Source organism: Lissotriton vulgaris, chromosome 3_1, assembly GCF_964263255.1.
Source record: "Lissotriton vulgaris chromosome 3_1, aLisVul1.2, whole genome shotgun sequence".
Taxonomy (NCBI): domain Eukaryota; kingdom Metazoa; phylum Chordata; class Amphibia; order Caudata; family Salamandridae; genus Lissotriton; species Lissotriton vulgaris.
Genome location: NC_141689.1, coordinates 1,505,268,837 through 1,505,290,305, shown reverse-complemented (window position 1 = coordinate 1,505,290,305; position 21,469 = coordinate 1,505,268,837). Strand labels below are relative to the sequence as shown.

Here is a 21,469-nt window from a genome sequence, read left to right as displayed (position 1 = left end):
ATCGTTCAGCATATTATGACATAGAAGACAATGCTGTGGCATTAATCCAGTGTTTTCGTACTTTTAACACAGACTGGTACAAATAGGATTCAAAACACATTGGTTTCTAAACATTCAGCAGATCATATTCAAAACATTCATCACAAATGATTTTTTAGGTCTCGCCTAGCGTTGCTGCGCACATGTGCTGCTCGCTCGGCGAGATTTATTGCTTACAAGGACTTTCAGAAGAGGGCTTTAAGCCCAGCTCCTCATTTCAATTGGCTGGCGTCACCGTTTATGCTAAAAGGTGGCCTGCCATTGGAAATGAGGGTTTTTGGTTGACACCCTTTGGCCTCCGATCTGGACTCTGTGGCCTGCTTTGCTGCTCTCGCAAAGCACTTTCTTATCTTTATCGGGCCAAGTGTTTCTAATTAGAAACACATGGCCCCATAAAGACAAGAGATCCCCATGCTCTGACTGCAGCACGGTCATCTTTCACTTTCGGGACCGCACTTGTTAAGGTAAGCCGATCCCCCCAACCTCCAAGTGCTGTTGAAATACTTTTAATTACAGTTTATAATCAAAATATCCTTAACTTTAATAAAAGGAATACCGTGAACACACATTATGCCTTGCGCCAGAGGTGTGCTGAGACAGCTATTGAACCCCTATTGAGTCCTTGTGCACTACTGGCCAGCCAGGGCGGGTCTCCTTTCATCCCTCCAAGGATTTAGAGCTGCCTGTAATTGCACCTGAACCCCGCTGGCTCATCAGATGGGAATGCCCAGATAGTGCTGCCTGCTAGACAAAGAAGCCAGTGCTCCCTTCATGCCTACGGCATAGAAGGAGACAGTGACTTCTGCAAGCTGCGCAAGATCGGGAATCCCCATCTCGAAGCTCCGAGCCAGGGAATCCCTCTGCCCGCGAGCCCTGCGCCTGCCCTCCTCTCGTCAGCGCCGCAGGATGACAGCTCAGCTCTGATCTGTCACACTCTCCTGGCGAGGCTGCGAGATGTCAGGTGCCGCCCGAGAGCTCCCCGGGAACACCATTCCTGCTGATCATGACAGGTTACTTGTTCCTGAGAGCTCCTTTTAGAGCTAGTTAAGTGCTCTCCTTCCATTTTAATTTGCCAGGTAGTTAAAATTGGCTCTCCGCCACCAGTCTGCGTGGCTCTGACACACTTCCCGTCCCCCCCCTATTATAATAGCACAGAAAAGACTTAAACACTCACTGACTGGTGGGGAAAAAATTCTTGCTGTGAGCTGGGAAAGGACTGGTATCCTGCAGTGGATGCTCTGTAGGTTTGTGTGCAGCAGATTTCCAGTCAATTGAGTGAAGGCAGTAGTACTTATCCACAGCAGGCGAAGGCACCCAAGAGATAGCAATATCAGACGAGTGCCTGTGCTCCTACCTGCACTCGAAAGGCGAGGTCTTTTACGGTATCTGATGTAACAAACGCTTTTTTTTCCACAAACCGCCTAGTTTCTGGAGGGCAGCCATACTTTTACAAAATAAAACTAGCTTAACAGGGAAGGTCTCTTTAAAAGGGTCGGCTGCTGTGTCCCTGATTGATGGTGTCTGGGCAGATCATCTGTTCCCAGGCCAATACGTTTTTTATTTACACATCACAGCTACACAGTCAAGCACAGACCCCGTGCAAAGCTTTTTAATTGCACTGGCCCTCTCAGCGTCAAACGCTCCCAGGTAAGAAATCTAAAAAGAAAAAAAGATTTCCAGACTTTTTTAAATTAATCAGACCAAGAGCGTGATTTGCCATTTTTGCTAGAGCAGTCCCTCAGGTAGAACAAAGCAAAAAGGGACAACAGACCACCTTTAACTGTGTCCATCCCCGAGACACTGGGGGATTGAGGTTGGCTTCTGGGGATGTAAAGACTTGAGACGTTCGTTACTGGAGTGGATGGAAAACATATTGAGATATAGCGTGACATGGAACAAATGAGGCGTTTCTTACATCTGTGACTACCTGAGGGAAGGAGAATACATGTTTTGGGGAATTTGTCTGATAGCCAGGTCACTCCAACACCTTAACACATTTAAATGTTATGTAAAATAATCCAATTATATTTTGCCCGAACTGGCATCACAAATTGGTGAAAAAGTAATGCACGTAGTGTTTTTAATCTTTGTCTATTCAAAGACTAAAAGCCTGTAGGAAACAAGATGAACAGCAGCTGCAAAATAGAGGCTAGCTAATTCAGATTCAATGCGTATTTTGTATGGCGATCGGCAATGCTGGAGATGAAGGAGCTTGTACAGCAGTTGCCAGATGAATATAAAGGAAGAACCAACAGCATGGATACAAGAGGGAAAACTATTGCTAACACATGTTTCAAGTCGTCTTTTGATTCCGCCCATACAGCAAGCAGGCAGTTGCATGCAAGCACAATATTACACAGACATTCAAGGCAAAGAATTTCTGCTTTTATATGTGAGCTGTAAGATAACATTTTTGACACTCCATTCAGGCTGAAAATCTTTTCAGCGGTATGGTTGACAATTCACTGTGTCAAACAAGCATTGAAAAAGCAATAGGTCTCGCCTTTGATTAAGTTAGTCATTTGCTTTACTAATGGCTACCAGGAAAGCAGTCTTAAGAGTCAAGAGACGTAACGAATAGTTCCTTACCTGTCGGTGTAGTTTTGCAGCTTGATGATCTTTCTGGATTCACTATGCTGTGCATTATTCTGCGGTCTTGTGGTTGGGTCCGGATTCGTAGTCTTTTCTTTCTATTTTTTTTCTTTCTTCGTAGCCCAGGTGGGCGTCGACCTCCCCACTTTTGGTGTATTTCCGGTGACGTCAGCACGCTTCCCGCGGAAGCTCCCACTCCTGGGCGCCATCTTCGGATTCTTTTCTCGTGTTCGTTTTGTTACCGAAGTTATGGCAATGTTCAACTAAAGTTTTTTCACCGCTTTAACCTCTAAGGCTTCTATTCCAAGTATTGTCTTTGTTTCAACCACCTTTTCTCTCCAGCCTCATCTTTCTGGCAGTGATGGGTGGGTTCGCTAGTGAATCCAGAAAGATAATCAAGCTGCAAAACTACACCGACAGGTAAGAAACTATTCGTTTTGCAGCGTGAATCTTTCTGGATTCACTGTGCTGTGCATAGACTTTGTAGCGGTTTGTCATGTTTGTGGCGGCTGGGTGGAAGATGAGCGTTGGTTATGGAATATGTGTTGAAGCACCCTTTGTCCGACTTGTGCTTCCTTGTTCATCTGTATATCCACAAAGTAGTGCTTTGTGAACGTGTGCACTGAAGTCCATGTTGCCGCCAGGCAGATGTCCTGAATTGGTGTGTTAGCTAGGAAAGCTATTGTAGCTCCTTTTTTCCTGGTAGAGTGTGCACGTGTCCCCTCTGTTAGTTCCTGCCCAGCCTGCTTGTGTCAGAACTGTATTGTTTGGGCGATCCATCGCGCAATTGTTCCTTTAGTTACTGGTTTCCCCATGAAACGGTTAGCGAAGGACACAAAGAACTGCTTTGTTTTCCTGTGTTCCTTCGTTCTCTCAATGTAGTGCATGACTGCCCTTCTGGTGTCCAGTGTGCGCAGTGCCCTTTCAGCTCTTGTTGCCGGTTTTTGGAAGAAACTCTGTATCTGTATAGTCTGATTCGAGTGGAACCTTGACACCACCTTTGGCATGAAGTGTGGGTCCGTTCTCATCACCACCCTATCACTGTGTATCTGTATGTAGAGTTCCTGTAGTGTTAGTGCCTGCAGTTCGCTCACTCTGCGCAGTGAAGTGATTGACACCATGAAAGCTGTTTTCATGGTCAGCATTTCTAGGGAGGCCTTATGAATTGGTTAGAAAGGTTCCTTCATGAGTTCCGTTAGGACTAGGTTAAGGTTCCATGCAGGTGGTGGCGCCCTCTTTGGCGGTGCGATCCTATTTGCTCCCTCCAGGAATCTCTTAACGACCTGTGATGTGAAGAAACTCTTGCACGTTTCTCCTCTCGTGTAAGAGACTATCGCTGCCCAGTGAACCGGGAGGATGAGCTCAGATTTTTGTTGAGCAGGTGCGTGAGGTACTTTAGCACTGTTGAGTCCTTTTTCATCATATTGTGTAGCTTTTCCTTCCTGCACCACAGTGTAAATCTCTTCCATTTCGCTACGTAGCATTTCCGTGGGCTGGGTCTTCGTGCCTCCCGAAGTACCCTTAGGGTGTTTTCTGGCAGTTTCAAATGCGCAAACTATATCCTCAGGAGCTACGCTACGAGGCTCAGGCTCTCTGGCTCCGGGTGCAGCACTTCTCCGTTTTGCATGGAGAGTAGGTCTTTTCTTCTCCCGAATCTGTGGGGTGCACTCTGTCATCTCCATGATCTGCAAGTACCAGGTCTGCCTGGCCCACTATGGTGCGACCAGTATCAGGGTTATGTTGCTCGCTCTGCACTTGCTGAGTACCTTGTGTATTAGCGGTATCGGGGGAAAAGCGTAAGAAAATGTCCTGGACCAGTCTATCCATAGGGCATTCCCCCAGGGAGCTCTCCCCGGGCTGCCTGGATGCAAAGTTTTGGCATTTTGCATTCTGGCGTGTTGCAAATAGGTCTACCGACGGTGTCCCCCACCTGTCGAAGAGCCTTCTCGTCTCTTGTACATTGAGTTCCCACTCGTGGGATGCCAATGTGTCTGCTGAGCCAATCTGCTTCTACGTTGTCCTTTCCTGGTAGATGTATGGCTAGCAGGTCTATCTTGAGTGGGATGGCCCATCTCCATATCTCCTGCGCTAGTTTCGAAAGCGGGGCTTATTGTGCCCCCCCCCCTTCTTGTTGATGTAAAACATCGCTGTTGTGTTGTCTGTCTGGATCAACACTCTGGTTGTACAGTTTTGTTTGGAAGGCCTTTATGGCTAGGAAAACGGTCTTCAACTCCAGGTAATTGATGTGTCTGACCACATCTGCTGGTGTCCACGGGCCTCTTACTTTGAGTTTCTCCATGTGAGCACCCCATCCCCTCTGGGACGTGTCTGTGGTAATTTTCACTGTTGGCGTTGGTTGCGTCAGAGGCTTCACCCTTGTTATGTTCCCCATGTTCCACCATGCCATCTCTCTCTGCACTGCGTGCGTTACAACCACTCGATCCAAACAACGACCTGTAGCTTGTGACCATTGCTCCTGTAGCCATTCCTGTAAAGGTCTCATGTGGATCCGTACGTTTGGCACTAGGTGTATGCATGATGCCATTATGCCCATGATTTTGCTTGCTGTCCTCACTGTCCAAGCTTGCCCCTTCTGGTAGAGCTGCGTCTCCCTCACAAGTGCTTCCATTCTCTTCTCGCTGGGGAACACCTTGCTCTGTAATGTGTCGATCTGTTCTCCCAGGAAGATTTTTATTTGTTCTGGTTCCAAGGAGGATTTTCCCCAGTGGATGGACAATCCTAGGTTCATCATTGTGCTGGTCACTCTCTGTGCGTGCTGCTTGCACGTTTTGTATGAGCTTGCTTTGATTAGCCAGTCGCCCAGGTAAGGGTACACGTGTATCCCTTCCCTTCGTAGGTGTGCTGCGACTGTTGCGAGGCACTTTGTGAAAACCCTTGGTGCCGATTTGAGTCCGAACGCCAGGGTTATGAACTGGTAGTGGTCTTCTCGGATGATGAATCTGAGGAGGTGTTTGTGGCCCCTGTTCATTGGGATGTGCAGGTAGCCATCTTTTAGGTCTATGGTGACCATGAAGTCCCCACCTCGCAATTGAGGAAGTACCTCTTGTAGGGAGGTCATCTTGAACCTTTGCGTTCTTACGAACTTGTTTAAGAATCTTAAGTCCAGGATGGGTCTCAGTTTCGTCCACCTTTGGTACCAGGAAGTATGTGGAGTATACGCCCTTGTTCCTTTCCCTGTAAGGTACTGGTTCTATGGCTTGTTTTTGCAGGACCTTTGCTTCCTCCCGAAGGAGCTCTAGGTCTTTCCTTGCTAGTGGCCTTCTTTTTGGTTTCCTGTCCGTTGGCTTTCCTTCCAACTATATGCAGTACCCGTACTGTATGATGTTGAGTACCCATTTGTCAGATATACTCTTCCACTCCCTGAAGAAGTGTTTCAGTCTTCCTCCCTCTGGTCTTACATGTACGGAGGTGTCTAGTTCGCGTAACTCCTGTCCGATGTGTTTGTGCTCCACCCTAGGAGTTTTTGCTCGGGTGGGAACATGGAGTTTTATTGAGTCACTTAGAGGCGGGCTGCTGTCCCCCTCTGTTATGTCCACATCCATTCCCTCTCCCGCATAAGGACTGGCCTCTTGGTTGGTACTGCCAGGACTGTTTTTGCTGCCCCTGCTGTGACTGGGTGTCTGCTTGGTGGGCTTGTTGGAACGCCTGGTGTGATGTTCCTAGCTGGTTTCCTCCCCTCCAGTTAGGTCTTCGTGACGGGGTGCCCCTTTTAGCACCTCGGAACTGCAATGCCCCCATGGATCTTGCAGTCTCGTTATCCTTCTTCAGTTGGCTGAGTTTCTCGTCAACTGGGGCCCTGAACAGCGTTTCTCCGTTGAACGGTGTGTTGAGGATGCTGTGCTGCACTTCTGGCTTGAAGCCCGAAATTCTGAGCCAGGCTTGTCATCTCTCCGTGATGCCCATCATCATGAGCCTGCTGGAGGTGTCATCTCCGTCCAGGGCAGTCTTGAGGCAAGAATTGGCTACATTCTTCCCCTCTTCGACAAGGTTTTCAGCTCTTTGCTTGAATTCCTGTGGCATGTTCTTTACTAACTCGCCCAGCTCTTCCAGGATCTGGTATTGGTGCCTGTTGAGCAGTGCATTGGAATTCGCCATGCGCCAGTGCATTGCGGCATTCCGTTCAATTCTTCTCCCCACCAGGTCCATCCTCTTGCTTTCTTTGTCTGGAGGTGGCCCAGAAGTGGTAGGCACATTGGCCCTCTTTCTTGCCGTGGCTGCGATGGAGTCTGCAGAGACCGATCCCTGAATGTAGAGTGGGTCCTTGGAGGAATGTTTATACTTTCTCAGTCTTGGGAGTGACGGCTTTGCATGTAGCTGGTTCTTTGAAAGCCTCTTTTCCCTGTGCCATGACGCTGTCGAGCATGGGCAGGAACTGGCTCCTTGTTTGTGTAGGGAGCCGTGTGTCGAGAAGGAAGTCTGCTTTCTGCTTTTCTTAGAGTTCTGCAGCTGCATTCCTGATGACTGTGTTGTAGACCCTGATGTCATCTGGCGGCGAGGGCCTCGAGGGATACGTGTCGACTGCTTCCTCTGGGCTCTCTGTGTCGACGTCCTGCCAATCTATTTCCTGAGTCTCCGAGATTGCAGACCAGAGGAGTGTCCTGCGGTCGTCGTCTCCTTCATCCTCGTAGTAGGAGGCCTCCTCCTCTTCTTGATCGTCGAAGGTCTCGACGCCCACCGACTGTCCTTCGACGTCGTAGTCCTCCTCCTGTGTATCCTCGACCAGCTATAGCCTAGGTTTCGTCAGGATTGTGTATTCCTTCGTCCTGGCGTCGAAATCTTTTTTGCGCTGCAGGATGTTTTCCATCTCTGCCTCGAGGCATCTTCTTTTTCTCCATTTCGGCCGCGTGGTCTGTGTGGAATGGATCGCCCGCTCTTTTTGGCGCCGAGCCGACTTTCGTCGTCAAAGGTTTCGGTGCTGAGCTGGCTCTCGGGTCCTTCATTGGCACCGAAGCGCCCTTCGGGTCCTTCTCCCTCAGCGTCGAATGCTCCTTTTCGGGGGCGGTTTGACGTATTTTGCTGTTCTCCAGCTCTCGGCGCCTGGGAGTCCTTCTCAGAGGATCCGCTGTGCCTTGGTGTAGCCGCGGACGCCGAAGTTTTCGGCGTCAGTGCTTTCAAGGTTTTGCCCTCAATTTTTCGAGACTCTGGGTCTCTTGGTGCCTTAGGGGCCGTAGAGTCTCCTACCTTCTTTGGAGTCTTCGTAATATCGTTCTCTACGACCGTGTAGCCGTCGTGTTCTGCGGCGGCGTTGTCCTCTTCGTCTGATTATAGCTCCAGGTCTCGAAGGGCCGGTGGCTATACTCTGTCTCTCTCTCACTCGAAGAGTCTTCGGAGTGAAGGCGGAGCAGGCGTTGCAGTCCTCGCTCTTGGGGTCGACCGGTAGGCAAAGTTTGCAGACTGGGTGCTGGTCCTTTTGCGCATACTTGTGGTGGCAGTTACAGCAGAATTTGAAAGGAGTGTTGTCCATCTCATGCGTTCAGGGGCCCCCTGAGCATGCATTCTCCGATGGACGTAGAAGTTCTTGAAGATCTTCTTATCCTTAGTCGTTCTCTTCAATGATGTAGTCGCCTGTAGTCTTAATCTCTTTTCTTGCAAACAGTGCGTATTTTTCTTCTTTCTCCAAAAATGTTTGGAGCCCTTTCGGGAAGAATCCAGACCCAACCGCGGAAAAAAGAATCTGAAGATAGCGCCCAGGAGTGGGAGCTTCCGCAGGAAGCGTGCCGACGTCACCGGAAATACACCAAAGGTGGGACGTCGACGCCCACCTGGGCTACGGAAAAATTTTTTAAAAAAAATAAGAAGATACGAATCCGGACCCAACCACAAGACCGCGGAATAATACACAGCATAGTGAATCCAGAAAGATTCACGCTGCAAAAGGGACAGTTATGTAGTGGCTCAAAGGGAGCGCACATTAAATAGGTTAGAACAAGATTCAAGTCCCACTGAGGCATAACGAAGGGGCTTGGAGGAAAGAGATGTGTTAAGCCTTTGGGGAATCAGTTAACTACCGGGGACTTGAAAAGAGAAGGCTTATCTGGCAGCCTAAGGAAGGCAGAGATGGCTGAAAGATAGCCCTTGATAGTGCCCAAAGCAGAGCCCTGCTGGGCTAAAGAGAAGGAACAAGAGAACCTCAGAAAGAGGGGCAGAAAGGGGATCCACAGCCTTTGCTGTGCACCATGCCACAAATTTGTTCCATCGGCTGGCGTATACCGTCTTAGTGCAGGGACGCCTGGCTGCCAAGATTATGGCACAGACTTCAGGAGGCAGGTCGAAAGGCGTCAACTGCCGCCGCTCAATCTCCACGCAAGGAAGTGGAGACTGGACAGATTCGGGTGGACCACCGTCCCCTGCTGCTGCGACAGAAGAGCCTCCCGAAGAGGCAGTCTGATTGAAGGATCTATGGCCATGTTGAGCAGCTCGGGATACCAGACTCTTCGTGCCCAATCCAGAGCCACAGGAATGACTTTGGCCCGGTCGCGCCTGATCTTCAGCACTCTGGGCAGAATTGGTATAGGCGGAAAGGCGTACAACAGACTGCAACTCCACTCGCACACGAAAAGCGTTGCAGAGAGAGTGTCGCCTTGGAAATTCCAACAGGCAGAATTGCTGACATTGCGCATTCTCTTCGGTGGCGAATGGATCTAACTAAGGCTCTCCCGACTGTCGAAAGAGACCTTGCACCACCTCCGAGTGAAGACACCATTTGTGATCATTGATGCACCTGCGACTGAAATCGTCCGCCCTTGCGTTCAGGGAACCTGCCAGGCGTTGAACCACCAGGGATATGCCCCGATGTTCCAACCATGTCCAGAGGCACAGGGCTTCTGACATAGGGTCCCCGAACCCACACCGCCCTGCTTGTGGCAGGTGGTGTTGTCCGTGAACACCTGCGCCACTCTTCCCCGGACAGAGGGAAGGAATACTTTCAGTGCAAGACGAATCGCCCGGAACTCCAGAAGGTTGATGTGAAACCCAGACTCCGCCGGAGACCAGAGGCCTCAGATATCCGCCTCTATGTGGCCACCCGAACCCAGAAGGGATGCGTTAGTCACCACAGTGTGGCCTGGTTGGGGAAGGGAGAAGAATCTGGCATTGACCCAATCCTGGTTTGTGAGCCACCACTGCAATTGTTGTGCAGTGCCCGCCGAGATCTGGACGCAATCAGACCGATTCCCCGTATGCTGCGCCCACTGGAACTTCAGGTCCCACTGCAGAGCTGCATATGCCACCTGGTATGATCGACCAGCAGCATGCAGGAGGCCATGATGCCCAGCAGCCTCAGGGTCATCCTGACCAAAACCCATGATAGAAGCTGAAAAAAATCGGAATCATAGCCTGAATATCACTGTTCAGGAGGATAGACCCAAAACCAGTTAGTCTCCAGAACCACTCCGATGAAGAGGAGCTTCTGAGAGGGAATCTGGTGCGACTTCGGCACATTGATGGAGAACCTCAGCGAATGCAGGTCGGCCATAGTCTGGAGGTGGTAGAGGACTGCCTGGGGCGAGCCTGCTTTCAACAGCCAGTTGTCGAGATCTGGGAAGACTGAATCCCCTGATCTGCGCATTTGAGTTGCGACCACCATCACTTTCGTGAACACCCGAGGGGCACTGGTAAGGCCAAAAGGGAGCACGTTAAACTGAAAGTGCTCATGGCCTACAGTGAACCGTAGGTAACGCCAGTGGACTGGCAGGACAGGAATGTGAAAATAAGCATCCTGCAAGTCCAACGCTACCATCCAGTCTTCAGGTTCGAGGGCAGACCAGACCTGAATAAGCATAAACATCTTGACCTTCTCCTTCCAGGGGCAGCGATTGACGTCCCTAAGGTCCAAGATAGGATGCAGGCCCTTGTCCTTCTTGGGGACCAGAAAGTAGTGGGAGCAACAACCACGACGTACTTCTGGGACAGGAACGCGCTCGATGGCTCCCTTGGCGAAGAGAGCCGTTACTTCCTGATGGAGAAGGGCCAAATGATCCTCCGGCATGCAGTGGTTTGGAGTCTGCTGCAGAGGGGGGTTGGTGGACTGGCCTGCCCGCTGGCCCTTGGAACCACGATGGTTGTTCCCATGTCCCTGGCCGCGCAAAGGTTGGGAAACCTGCTGAGGCCTGTGGCTCTGGGTGGGACTTAGCCGGGCACCCCTTCAGTAGCCACGAAATGGGCGAAAAGCAGACTGTGCAGGGTGGATGGAGAGGCCCAAGGACTTGGCCATAGCACGAGTCCTTGAAACACTACAGCGTTGTCTGCTTTGTCGCCAAATAGGCGACATCCATCAAAGGCATGTCCATCAAGGTGTTCTGGACATCCCCCGAAAAGCCAGTCCATCTCATCCAGGCATAGCGTCGCAGCGCTACTGATGTTCAAATGACCCTGCCCAGAGACATTTGACCTTCGCACGACCTTCAACGGCACGTATTTGACTGCCAGCGCTCAAGCAGCTTTCGGGACAGCTCCCACAAAGCCTTCGACCGGCAGTTGGAGCATGACTTGTGGTAGCGCTACAGGTAAAAGAGGTACACGCGTTGCAGATCCGTCACTGACATCAGTTGGTTACAGGAGCCGCGTGCCTTGAAGCCGGGCATCCCTCGTGCACCAGGAGTCAAAGACTCAAAAATTCAACAAAAGTTGCGAAAAATCTGTCAAAAAGTGACTGGAGGTATTGGTATTCCTGGATTTGCGCTGACTGGCGCAGAAAAAGAAAAACTGACGTCAGCGCATGAGAGCGGCGTCTATGTAGCTGCCGCAACGTCATCCCGGCGACCACGACGATGGACTCGTCTAGGGTAACTAAATGGCCACTCCCAATCGTTCTTGTGTTAAAATCACTGGCCAAAAGAATAAAAGAAAAGAGTTAGATCTGCCAATAAATATAAAACATGTAGTAAGTGTTCCCGAGCTTTTATACTGTTTGATAATATGCTATAGGTAGTCTAACTTGGTCACTTGGCAAATTATAACAACAAACGCTTGTCCCGACTCTTCTTATGTAAGCGGCGCAGCCCTGTGCTGTCTCTGCCACTATACAGCACTAACAAGTGGGAGCGCACAAACACGGCACGGAATACACTGCCGGGCGCGCATGCGTGTTTTCTCTTTTAGGTAGTGTTCCCACTAGACGCGCATCGTATTGCGCGAGGGACACTTTAGATTCAATCTCGCATTGCGCGATTGGCAGGGGCGCGGTATGCTAACAGCATCATACCCGCCTATTGGCTTATTGAATTATGAGTGCTTGTTAGACCAATCAAGGGCACTATAAAAAGAAACACCTTCCTGCTGTCAGGTACCTCCCCTTCGGCTCTGAGCTTGACAGGGGGTACCGACGGACATGTAAGGAGATACCATTGGATGGCTTCTGTTGCTTGGCCTCCTTTCCATTAAGGTTGTCATCAACCAGTACAAGCCTTTGGGTTTTAACTTTTTGTAAATTGGTCCATTAGAACTTAGGATTTTTTCTCAATACTCCTTTGCATGTATAGTAATGTTGGAGTTATTAACAACTATGACTAACAATGAAAAATGGCCATACATATTAGTTCTTAGTGGCTAACATTCCTCAACAGCCATGAATCTCTCTCATAAGGCAACAAACATTAACAAAAGGCCTACCTGTTTTTAGCTTAGTGTTTGAATGTTCAGATCTTATATCTGATTTAGGTCTAAAATTTATTTGATGTAAAAGTGAAACTGAGGGACCAGGTTGTATGATGGCATCACCGTTGTTCCCTTGTTCCACTTACAACTAGAGCGGGGCCTCAACCACCGAGCAGTTGCCGGGTGAGGTGAAGCATACTCCCACAGCAAGTTGGGTGAGTAATTTTAAATTTCATTCAGAAGCACAGTATTTCCAATGAGGCCACTGACAGGGCTGGTCAATTACTTGGCAGAATTGACATCCTTGCAGAATGTTTTTGCTCCTCATCTTTCAGTTTAACTTTCCTTCTTTTTGTTTGTCTTAGGAAAGAAGAGTACGCACTTACCTACACATACATGTTATCCAGTTCTGGTAGGGTGGTCTTTGACCACTGATGTACTCATTCCCTTTGAAACATTAATCAATTTTTCATACATAGTGTTTTTATTCATGCAGTAGCATATTTCACCTACTAGGTCCTGAAGAAAGCCAGGCAATATTGCCATAGCGGCTGAAACATGTCGACCTTACCTATTGCCATGAGATAGTACATTTGTTCCATACTATCAGGTTGTTTATATCCATGACATTTGGACGATCTCCAATAAACATATTTTTCGCCCTTATAGTTATTTTTATTTTCACGTCCAAAACAGCACTGCACACCATCAGCACTCGCATATTTTGAAAAGCACTTTGGCTGAGTTAATCTAGAGTAGTAAGAGGTCAAGTATCCAACATTGTTAGTCTATGAGCAACATTGGCTGCATAGACTCTACTCCATTGTTTTCCAGATGACGAGGCTCCGCCAAAAGGGTGGGCTGATGGAATTCACACTCATGCCAGGTGCTGGGCAAGCTATCTAAGTTTGGTGAGCATTTCTTCCGAGCGTAAGGAGGTTTTTTGTCTGATCAAATAGACTGACCATCTCCCTTCTGTTCTATGTGTATTGGATTAGGGGTATGGAGTTCAGTTGGTCAATAAATACTATCCCTTAGACCCTTGTGCAGATCCTTATATTTTCTACTCAGCCGAATCCTACAAGCAAGAAGTAGCCCTAGCCAAGACACACAGAGTATTAAGGGCCCGCAAGGCCGCGCTGGTGGAGGCAAAGATATTGCGCCCCAGGAATCTAACCAGCGGGCCCCCCGTGACGGGAGAGCCAACACTGATGGCAGAGGGAACGGCAGTCTGCAAAAGAGGGCCCCTGGTAGAGGGGTGGAGGGAAAAAGACGGGGTCATGCATAGCAGGACGGTGGCAGTGCAGAAGGTGTTGGGGCACTAGGTCCCCCGTGGCGGGCCGCCCCTAAATGAGAAGTGTGGAGCAACGCCTCGAAGGGAAGAAGCAGCTCCTGACCACCAGAACCCTGATTGAGGACCTCCAAAAGATGATCCGTTGGGAAATGGGCAGCTGGATCGCCTATGCGCAAGATCCCCGCAGCCGTGGAACCAGCTCGAGCGAAGGCAGCGCCAGCTTCCGTAGGTCCCAGCGGTGGTGAAAGCAGCTCCACTCTGGGCGACGGCTGCAAGTTAAGGCGGCCGTCCCCCAGTCCAAACGGAGGAGGGAAAGGCCAAGCACGAAAAGGGTGAGGGGGGGGGGGGGCAAGGAATGGGGGACCTGAGGAGTCTCTGGCAAAGACTGCAGCTGTGACGAAGAGCCATCTTTAGAAGCCGCCGGGGAAAAAGCCACGACGCGGTGACCCGTCTCCGGAGAAGATGAGACCATCAACCACCGAAGGGGGCATCCGAAGACTAATCCATGACTATGTTGGCCCGACGATGTAGAGTACGCGTGTAGCGGCAGGTCCACACCAGTGTCGAAGGAGACGCGGGACGACCTCGGCCACAACGCACGCCGCAGAAGAACGAGGCTGGGTCGGAACCGGGGCGGCTAAGGAACGGCGCCGACTCGACCTCAGATGAGATAGCCGTCTGTGTGGAGGGACAGCAGGGGTCCGGGGGACACGCCCTGACCCTTCGCCAGCCCCTGCGGCGCCGCTAGGACCAGCCGCTGCTGGTGCCTGAGCGGCATCACCTCGGCCTCTGACAAGGCAGTCGCCTGCCAAGAGGACCGAGGACGACTCGGGGACATGCTGCAACGCCACAGGGACCCCCGCAAGGGTTTGCGGTTAAGCAGAGGCGCCGTGGTCCGAAGGAGGGAGCCCCGAAGGGTCGGACCCAGACGGCACCACATCCTCCGAACCTGGAGCCAAACCTGTCGGCGCCGGAGACGCAGCAATAGCCCCCACACGCCGCAAGGGATCTGCAGACGTCCCAGGAGGAGCCAACGAGGCCTGCAAGGCTGCAGCATAGGCCTCCCATCTAGGCGCTAGTTGCCCCCGACACCAGTAAACGGCGGAAAGGACGGCGACGCGCGGGGCCTTACCACCCACGGAGATCCCACGCCCCGTGGGCCGGGGACAAACTGCGACACTTACCAACAGGTGAGCGACACTCTTGGGGCCTGGCAGAAGGACTATGTCAGAGACACAGGTGGCGGTTCTTGAAGCTGTTCGCGGGGGACAGGCGGGGTGACTATGCACGCCGAAAGGAGTTTCATCCAGCGCTCCCGCTGGGACTTCGGCTTCAGTTGCTGACACGCCTCACAATCTGTGGCGTCGTGGTGTTCCCCCAAACAGCACATGCAGATGGAGTGAGGGGTCCATCGATGAAATCTGGCACACGCAAGACGAACACGTTTTGAAGCCCAAAGGCATTTGCACACTGTTCACAAGAAAAAATGCTCAAGGTAAAAAAAGGGAGGTCTAAAACAGGCCAGGAGACACGATTTGGGTCAGCGTTGCATGCGGAAAAGAAGAACATGGACATCAGCGCGCCAGGGTGGGTCTTATGTGACCTAACGAATAATTTCTTACCTGTCGGTGTAGTTTTGCAGCTTGAAGATCTTTCTGGATTCACTATGCTGTGCATATTCCGCGGTCTTGTGGTTGGGTCCGGATTAGTAGTCTTCTTTAATTTTTTTTTTTTGTAGCCTTTGTGGGCATCGGTGTCACACCTCCTCGGGTGCATTTCCGGTGACGTCGGCATGCTTCCTGCGGAAGCTCCCACTCTTGGGCGACATCTTCGGATTCTTTTTTCCGTGTTTCTTTCTTTTCCGAAGCAATGGCAATGTTCTATTCAGGTGATAATTTCTTTACCACTTGTCCTTATATTCTCTTACTTCTTCTCCTCCTATTTTCCTTTTTTTTTTTTACCACCTCTTCTCTCTCCAGCCTCATCTTTCTGGCGGAGGTGGGTGGGTGGGTTCGCTAGTGAATCCAGAAAGATCTTCAAGGTGCAAAACTACACCGACAGGTAAGAAACTATTCGTTTTGCAGCGTGAATCTTTCTGGATTCACTATGCTGTGCATAGATTTCGTAGCGGTTTCTCATTTCCGTGGCGGCTGGGTGGAAGATGAGCTCTGGTTTCTGAATATATGCTGGAGCACCCTTTGTCCGACTTGTGCTTCTTTGTTCATCTGAACATCCACGCAATAGTGCTTCGTGAATGTGTGCACCGAAGCCCATGTTGCCGCCAGGCATATGTCTTGTATGGGTGTATTGGCCAGGAAGGCTATTGTAGCCCCCTTTTTTCTAGTGGAGTGGGCGCGTGCCCCCTCTGCCAGTTCTTCTCCTGCCCTTTTGTGGCAGAGTTGGATTGTTTGCACGATCCATCGTGCAATAGTGGTCTTAGTCACTGCCTTGCCCATGTAACTGTTGGCGAACGACACAAAGAACTGTTTCGTTTTCCTGTGTCCTTTTATCCTTTCAATGTAATGCATGACCGCCCTTCTGGCGTCCAGTGTGTGCAGAGCTCGCTCTGCGCTAGTGGTTGGTTTTTGGAAAAAACTTGGTATCTGTATGGACTGGTTCATGTGGAACTTGGACACCACCTTCGGCATGAAGTGTGGGTCGGTCCTCATCACCACCCTGTCATTGTGTATTTGTAAGTAGGGCTCCTGTAGCGTTAGCGCTTGCAGCTCGCTCACTCTGCGTAAGGACGTAATTGCAACCAGGAAAGCAGTTTTCATAGTTAGCATCTTCAAGGAGGCCTTGTGAAGCGGCTCGAAGGGCTCCTTCATGAGTTCCGTCAGGACCACGTTTAAGTTCCATGCCGGTGGTGGCACCCGCTTGGGTGGTGCAATCCTTTTTGCTCCTTCCAGGAACCTCTTTACAACTTGTGATGTGAAGAAGCTTCTGCCCATCTCACCCCTTGTGTATGCCACTATAGCCGCCAGGTGAACTCTCAAGGAGGACGAGCTGAGGTTTTCCTCCAGTAAGTGTGTCAGGTACTTCAGTACCGTGGAGTCCTTTTTCATTTTATTGTGGAGTCTCTCCCTCCTGCACCACATCGTGAATCTTTTCCACTTTGCGACATAGCACTTCCTTGTGCTGGGCCTTCGTGCCTCCCGAAGGACCCTGAGGGTGCTCTCAGGCAGTCTCAAATGTGCAAACTCTATGTCCTCAGGAGCCATGCTACTAGGCTCATGCTCTCTGGTTCTGGGTGCAGCACCTCTCCGTTCTGCATGGAGAGCAGGTCTTTTCTTCTGCCGAATCTGTGGGGTGCACACTGCTCCATCTCCATGATCTGCGAGTACCATGTCTGCCTCGCCCACTGTGGCGCAACCAGTATCAGGGTCATGGTGCTCGCTCTGCACTTGCTCAGTACTCTGTGTATCAGTGGTATCGGGGGAAAAGCGTACGCAAATTTCCCGGACCAATCTATCCATAGGGCATTCCCAAGGGACCCTTCTTCGTGTTGTCTGGATGCGAAGTTTCGGCATTTCGCATTCTGGCGTGTTGCAAACAGGTCCACTGATGGCGTTCCCCACCTGTTGAACAGCCTCCTTGTCTCCTGAGCATTGAGCTCCCACTCGTGGGATGCCGAGGTCTGTCTGCTCAGCCAGTCTGCCTGAATGTTCTCCTTCCCTGGTAGGTGTATGGCTAGCAGGTCTATCTGGAGAGGGATGGCCCACCTCCATATCTCCTGCGCCAGCGTCGAAAGCGTTGACTGTGTTCCACCCTGTTTGTTGATGTAGAACATCGCCGTGGTGTTGTCTGTCTGTAGCAACACCCTTTGCCTGTACACTCTTGTCTGGAAGGCTTTCAGTGCAAGGAAGATTGTCTTCAATTCGAGGTAATTGATGTGCTTTGTCGCATCTGCTGGCGTCCAAAGACCCCTCACTTTGAGTTCCTCCATGTGAGCGCCCCATCCCTTCAGGGATGCGTCCGTGGTGATGGTCACTGTCGGAGTTGGGAGTGTTAGAGGCTGTCCCCTTGTTAAGTTCTCCAAGGTCCACCATGTCACCTCCTTCTGCACTGCGTGCGTCACCACCACAAGATCCTCCCAACTGCCAGAAGCCTGTGACCATTGTTCCTGGAGCCATTCTTGCATGGGTCTCATGTGGAGCCGCACATTCGGCACTAGGTGGATGCACGATGCCATCATCCCCATGATCTTGCTCGCAGTCCTCACTGTCCGAGCTTGTCCCTTCCGGTATAGGCGAGTTTCCTTGACCAGTGCCCTTGCTCTCTTCTCGCTGGGGAACACTTTGCCCTGTAAGGTGTTGATCTCTGCCCCCAGGAAGATCTTCACTTGCTCCGGCTCCATTGATGATTTCTTCCAATGGACGGAGAACCCCAGGTTTATGAGCGTGCTCGTCACTGTATGTGCATGCTGCTTGCACTTCTGGTACGAGTTTGCTTTCACCAGCCAGTCGTCCAGTTAAGGGTATACGTGTATCCCCTGTCTTCGTAAGTGCGCTGCGACTGCCGCGAGGCACTTCGTGAATACCCTTGGTGCGGATTTCAGTCCGAAGGCCAGCGTTGTGAACTGATAGTGGCCTCCTCCGATTGCGAACCTGAGCATATGCTTGTGCTTCTCGTTCATCGGTATGTGTAAGTAGGCGTCCTTGAGGTCTATCGTGACCATGAAGTCTCTGACCTGCAATTGCGGCAGCACCTCCTGCAGGGAGGTCATTTTGAACTTTTGTGTTCTTATGAATTTGTTGAGGAACCTTAGGTCTAGGATGGGTCTCATCTTGTCGTCGACCTTTGGTACCAGGAAGTACGTTGAGTATATTCCCTTGTTCCTTTCCCTGAAGGGAACTCTTTCTATGGCCTGTTTTTGTAGAAGTTCTTGCACTTCTTCCTGAAGCCTCGCCAGCTGTTCTCTTGCTGGTGGCTTCCCCCTTGGTTTTCTGTTTGTTGGTTTTCTCTCCAACTCCAAGCAGTATCCGAATTGGATGATGTTCAGGATCCATTTGTCTGATGTTATTTCTCTCCATTCTTGGAGATAGAACTTTAATCTTCCTCCCACTGGTGTCATGTGGTCGTAGGTCTTTAGATCGTCCTGACCCCTTCGTACGTGGTGCCCCCTGGGATCTTTTCTGTGGTCGGGCACCCGGAGGTGTCTGAAGTCACTTCGAGGTGGGCTGCTGCCCCCCTCTTCTATTCTGGCCACGGCCATTTCTCCCTCGAAAGGACTGACCTCTTGGCTGGTATTGCCAGGACTGCTTCTGGTGACCTTGCTGAGCCTGCGAGTCTGCCTGGTGCGTCTGCTGGAAAGCCTGGTGTGATGTACCTGGCTGGTTTCCACCTCTTCCGCCGTGCCTCCGTGCCGGGGTGCCTCTTCTGTTGCCCCTGAACTGCAATGCCCCCATGGATCTTGCCGTCTCGTTATCTTTTTTGAGTTGGCATAGTTTCTCGTCCACGGTCGCTCCGAAAAGCGTTTCGCCGTTGAACGGCGTGTTCAGGATACTGTGCTGTACCTCTGGTTTGAACCCTGAGATCCTGAGCCAGGCGTGTCTCCTTTCCGTGACACCCATCATCATGAGCCTGCTGGCGGTGTCTGCTCCGTCCAGGGCCGTCTTAAGGCAAGAATTAGCTGCGTTTTTCCCTTCTTCGATCAATTTTTCGGCCTTCTGCCTGGCATCCTGGGGTAGGTCCTTCACCAACTGCCCCAGCCCCTCCATGATCTGGTACATGTGCCTGTTTAACAGGGCGTTGGAATTAGCCACCAGTTGGTGACGGCATTTCTCTCGATCCTTCTCCCCACCAGATCCATCCTCTTGCTCTCCTTATCCGGTGGTGGGCCCGAGGTAGTGGATACGCTCGCCCTCTTCCTAGCTGTGGCCGTGATAATGGAGTCAGCGGAGACCTCGCCTCGAATGTAGGCCGGGTCCTTCGAGGAGTGTTTGTATTTTTTCTCTGTTCTGGGAGTTACCGCCTTGCATGTTGCGGGCTCTTTGAACGCCTCCTGTCCCTGAGCCAAGACGCTCTCGAGCATTGGAAGGAACTGGCTTCTTGTTTGTGTTGGGAGCAATGTCTCTAGCAGGAAGTCTGCTTTCTGCTTTTCCTCGTCGAGCTTTAGCTTGAAAGCAGTTGCGGCACATTGTATCGCCGAGTTGTATGCCCCGATGTCGTCCGGCAGCGAGGGTCTCGAGGGGTATGAGTCGACCGCCTCTTGCGGGCTCTCTGTGTCGACGTCTAGGTAATCCTCCTCGCGTGGGTCAGAGGTGGCCGACTCGGCGTCCAACCTACTGCCCTCTTCGTCCTCATAGCCGTAATCCTCGTAGGGATTCTCTTCACCCTCCTGGTCGTCGACCATCTCGTCGCTAGGCACATGTTCGTCGACATGTTCTTCTTCCTCTTCGACCAGATCTAGCACGGCGTGCTTGGTCTTGTGTGGAATCGTGAAGGTACTCATCTCGGCGGCGAAATCTTTTCTCCGCTGCAAGAGGCTTGCCATTTCGGCTTCTAGCCGACGTCTCTTCCTTTCCATCTCGGCCGCGATCTCTGCTTCGGAACATTCGGCCCCTCTCTTAGTCGCCTGGTTCGGCGGCAAGATTTTCGACGTCGACGGCTTGGACGTCGAACTAGCTTTCGGGTCCTTGGACGGTGCCGAGGGTTTAGGGTCTCTCTCACTCGACGTCGATCGGTCCCTTTCGGCGACGATCTTCGACGCTTTCTGCTGGTCAACAGCTTTCGGTGCCAGGGACTCCTTCTCAGAGGATACGCTGGGCCTGCTTGTGGTCGCGGACGGCAGATGTCGCTGCGTCGGCGCCTTCGGGCTCTTGGCCTCGTACTTTCGAGACTCAGAGTCTCTCGTGTTCTTGTGGGACGTTGAGTCTCCTACCTTATCAGGCGTCTTCTTGTAATCGGTCTCTACGACCGTGTAGCTGTCGTCTTCGGCGGCAGCGTTGTCCTCCTCCGAGGACATCCCCAGCTCGTACAGGGATGGCGTCGGGGATTTTCCTTCGAGGGTGGCGTGTGCTACCCTCTGTCTCTTCCTCACACGAAGGGTCTTCTGGGCGAAGACGGCGCAGTCCTCGCTTCTGTGTTCTACCGGTAGGCAAAGGTTGCAAACCGGGTGCTGGTCCTTCTGCGCGTACTTGTGTCTGCAGTTCGGGCAGAACTTGAACGGCGTGTTGTCCATCCTCGTGCGTTCAGGCCTCCCTGACCGCGTGGAAAAGACTACGAATCCGGACCCAACCACAAGACCGCGGAATATGCACAGCATAGTGAATCCAGAAAGATTAACGCTGCAAAACTGACGTCACAACCGCTTTCGAAATAAAGCGGGTAAGGTCCTAGCGAACTACCTGAAACACTCCAAACTCAGTAGATCCATTACCTCAGATAACAATAATGCTGGTGTAACACTAACATTCGCCCAGGAAATTCTAGAAGTCTTCCATAAATTTTACACCGACCAATAAACTCCAAGTACCATAATCAAACCGAAAGAATGCTCTTCCTATTTAAACGCTTTCACCCTTCCTATTGTCTCACCAGAGGACAGATCTCTCCTTAACACCCCAAACTCTTTTGAGGAGATGGTTTCCAGCATCAACTCACTTACATCTGGGAAAGACCCTGGTCCTGATGTGTACTTTATGAAATTCTTCAAAATCTTCTCCAACTTTTTGTCGAAGCCTTTGCTAGCCCTCATCATCCATAAAGATGACATAGACATCGCTGTAATGGACCCATGCGAATATAGCTCCTTTGAGTGCCTATCTGTCACCATCAAGATTAAGGACAACAGCCCTTTAGTTGGTCACCTTCTCTATCACCCACCTGGCAACACCCCTACTTTCGGTGAACACCTAGATCTGATTGCCCACTGCGCACTCAAAGACACTAACCACATAATCCTGGGTGATCTCAATTTACGTTGGA

The 21,469-nt window shown here is 51.1% G+C and overlaps 2 protein-coding genes across 2 annotated transcripts in view; both read right to left on the bottom strand.

Moving 5' to 3' along the window:
- Window positions 1-21,469, bottom strand: part of METAP1 (methionyl aminopeptidase 1) — a 264,690-nt gene that overhangs the window by 2,268 nt on the left and 240,953 nt on the right. The gene's annotated exons all lie outside the window — the stretch shown is intronic.
- LOC147728077 (uncharacterized) lies at window positions 15,402-17,388 on the bottom strand. The gene is made up of 2 exons (XM_086963229.1): window positions 15,611-17,388; window positions 15,402-15,504 (listed from the first exon to the last, which is right to left on the bottom strand). Exon 1 carries the CDS (start codon window positions 17,266-17,268, stop codon window positions 15,676-15,678), a length of 1,593 nt encoding a protein of 530 aa, XP_086819355.1. The 5' UTR covers window positions 17,269-17,388; the 3' UTR covers window positions 15,402-15,504; window positions 15,611-15,675.

Bases quoted from the DNA above. Each gene is read 5' to 3' on its own strand.
- LOC147728077 (XM_086963229.1), bottom strand. From the start codon at position 17,268: ATGGAGGTGGGCCATCCCTCTCCAGATAGACCTGCTAGCCATACACCT.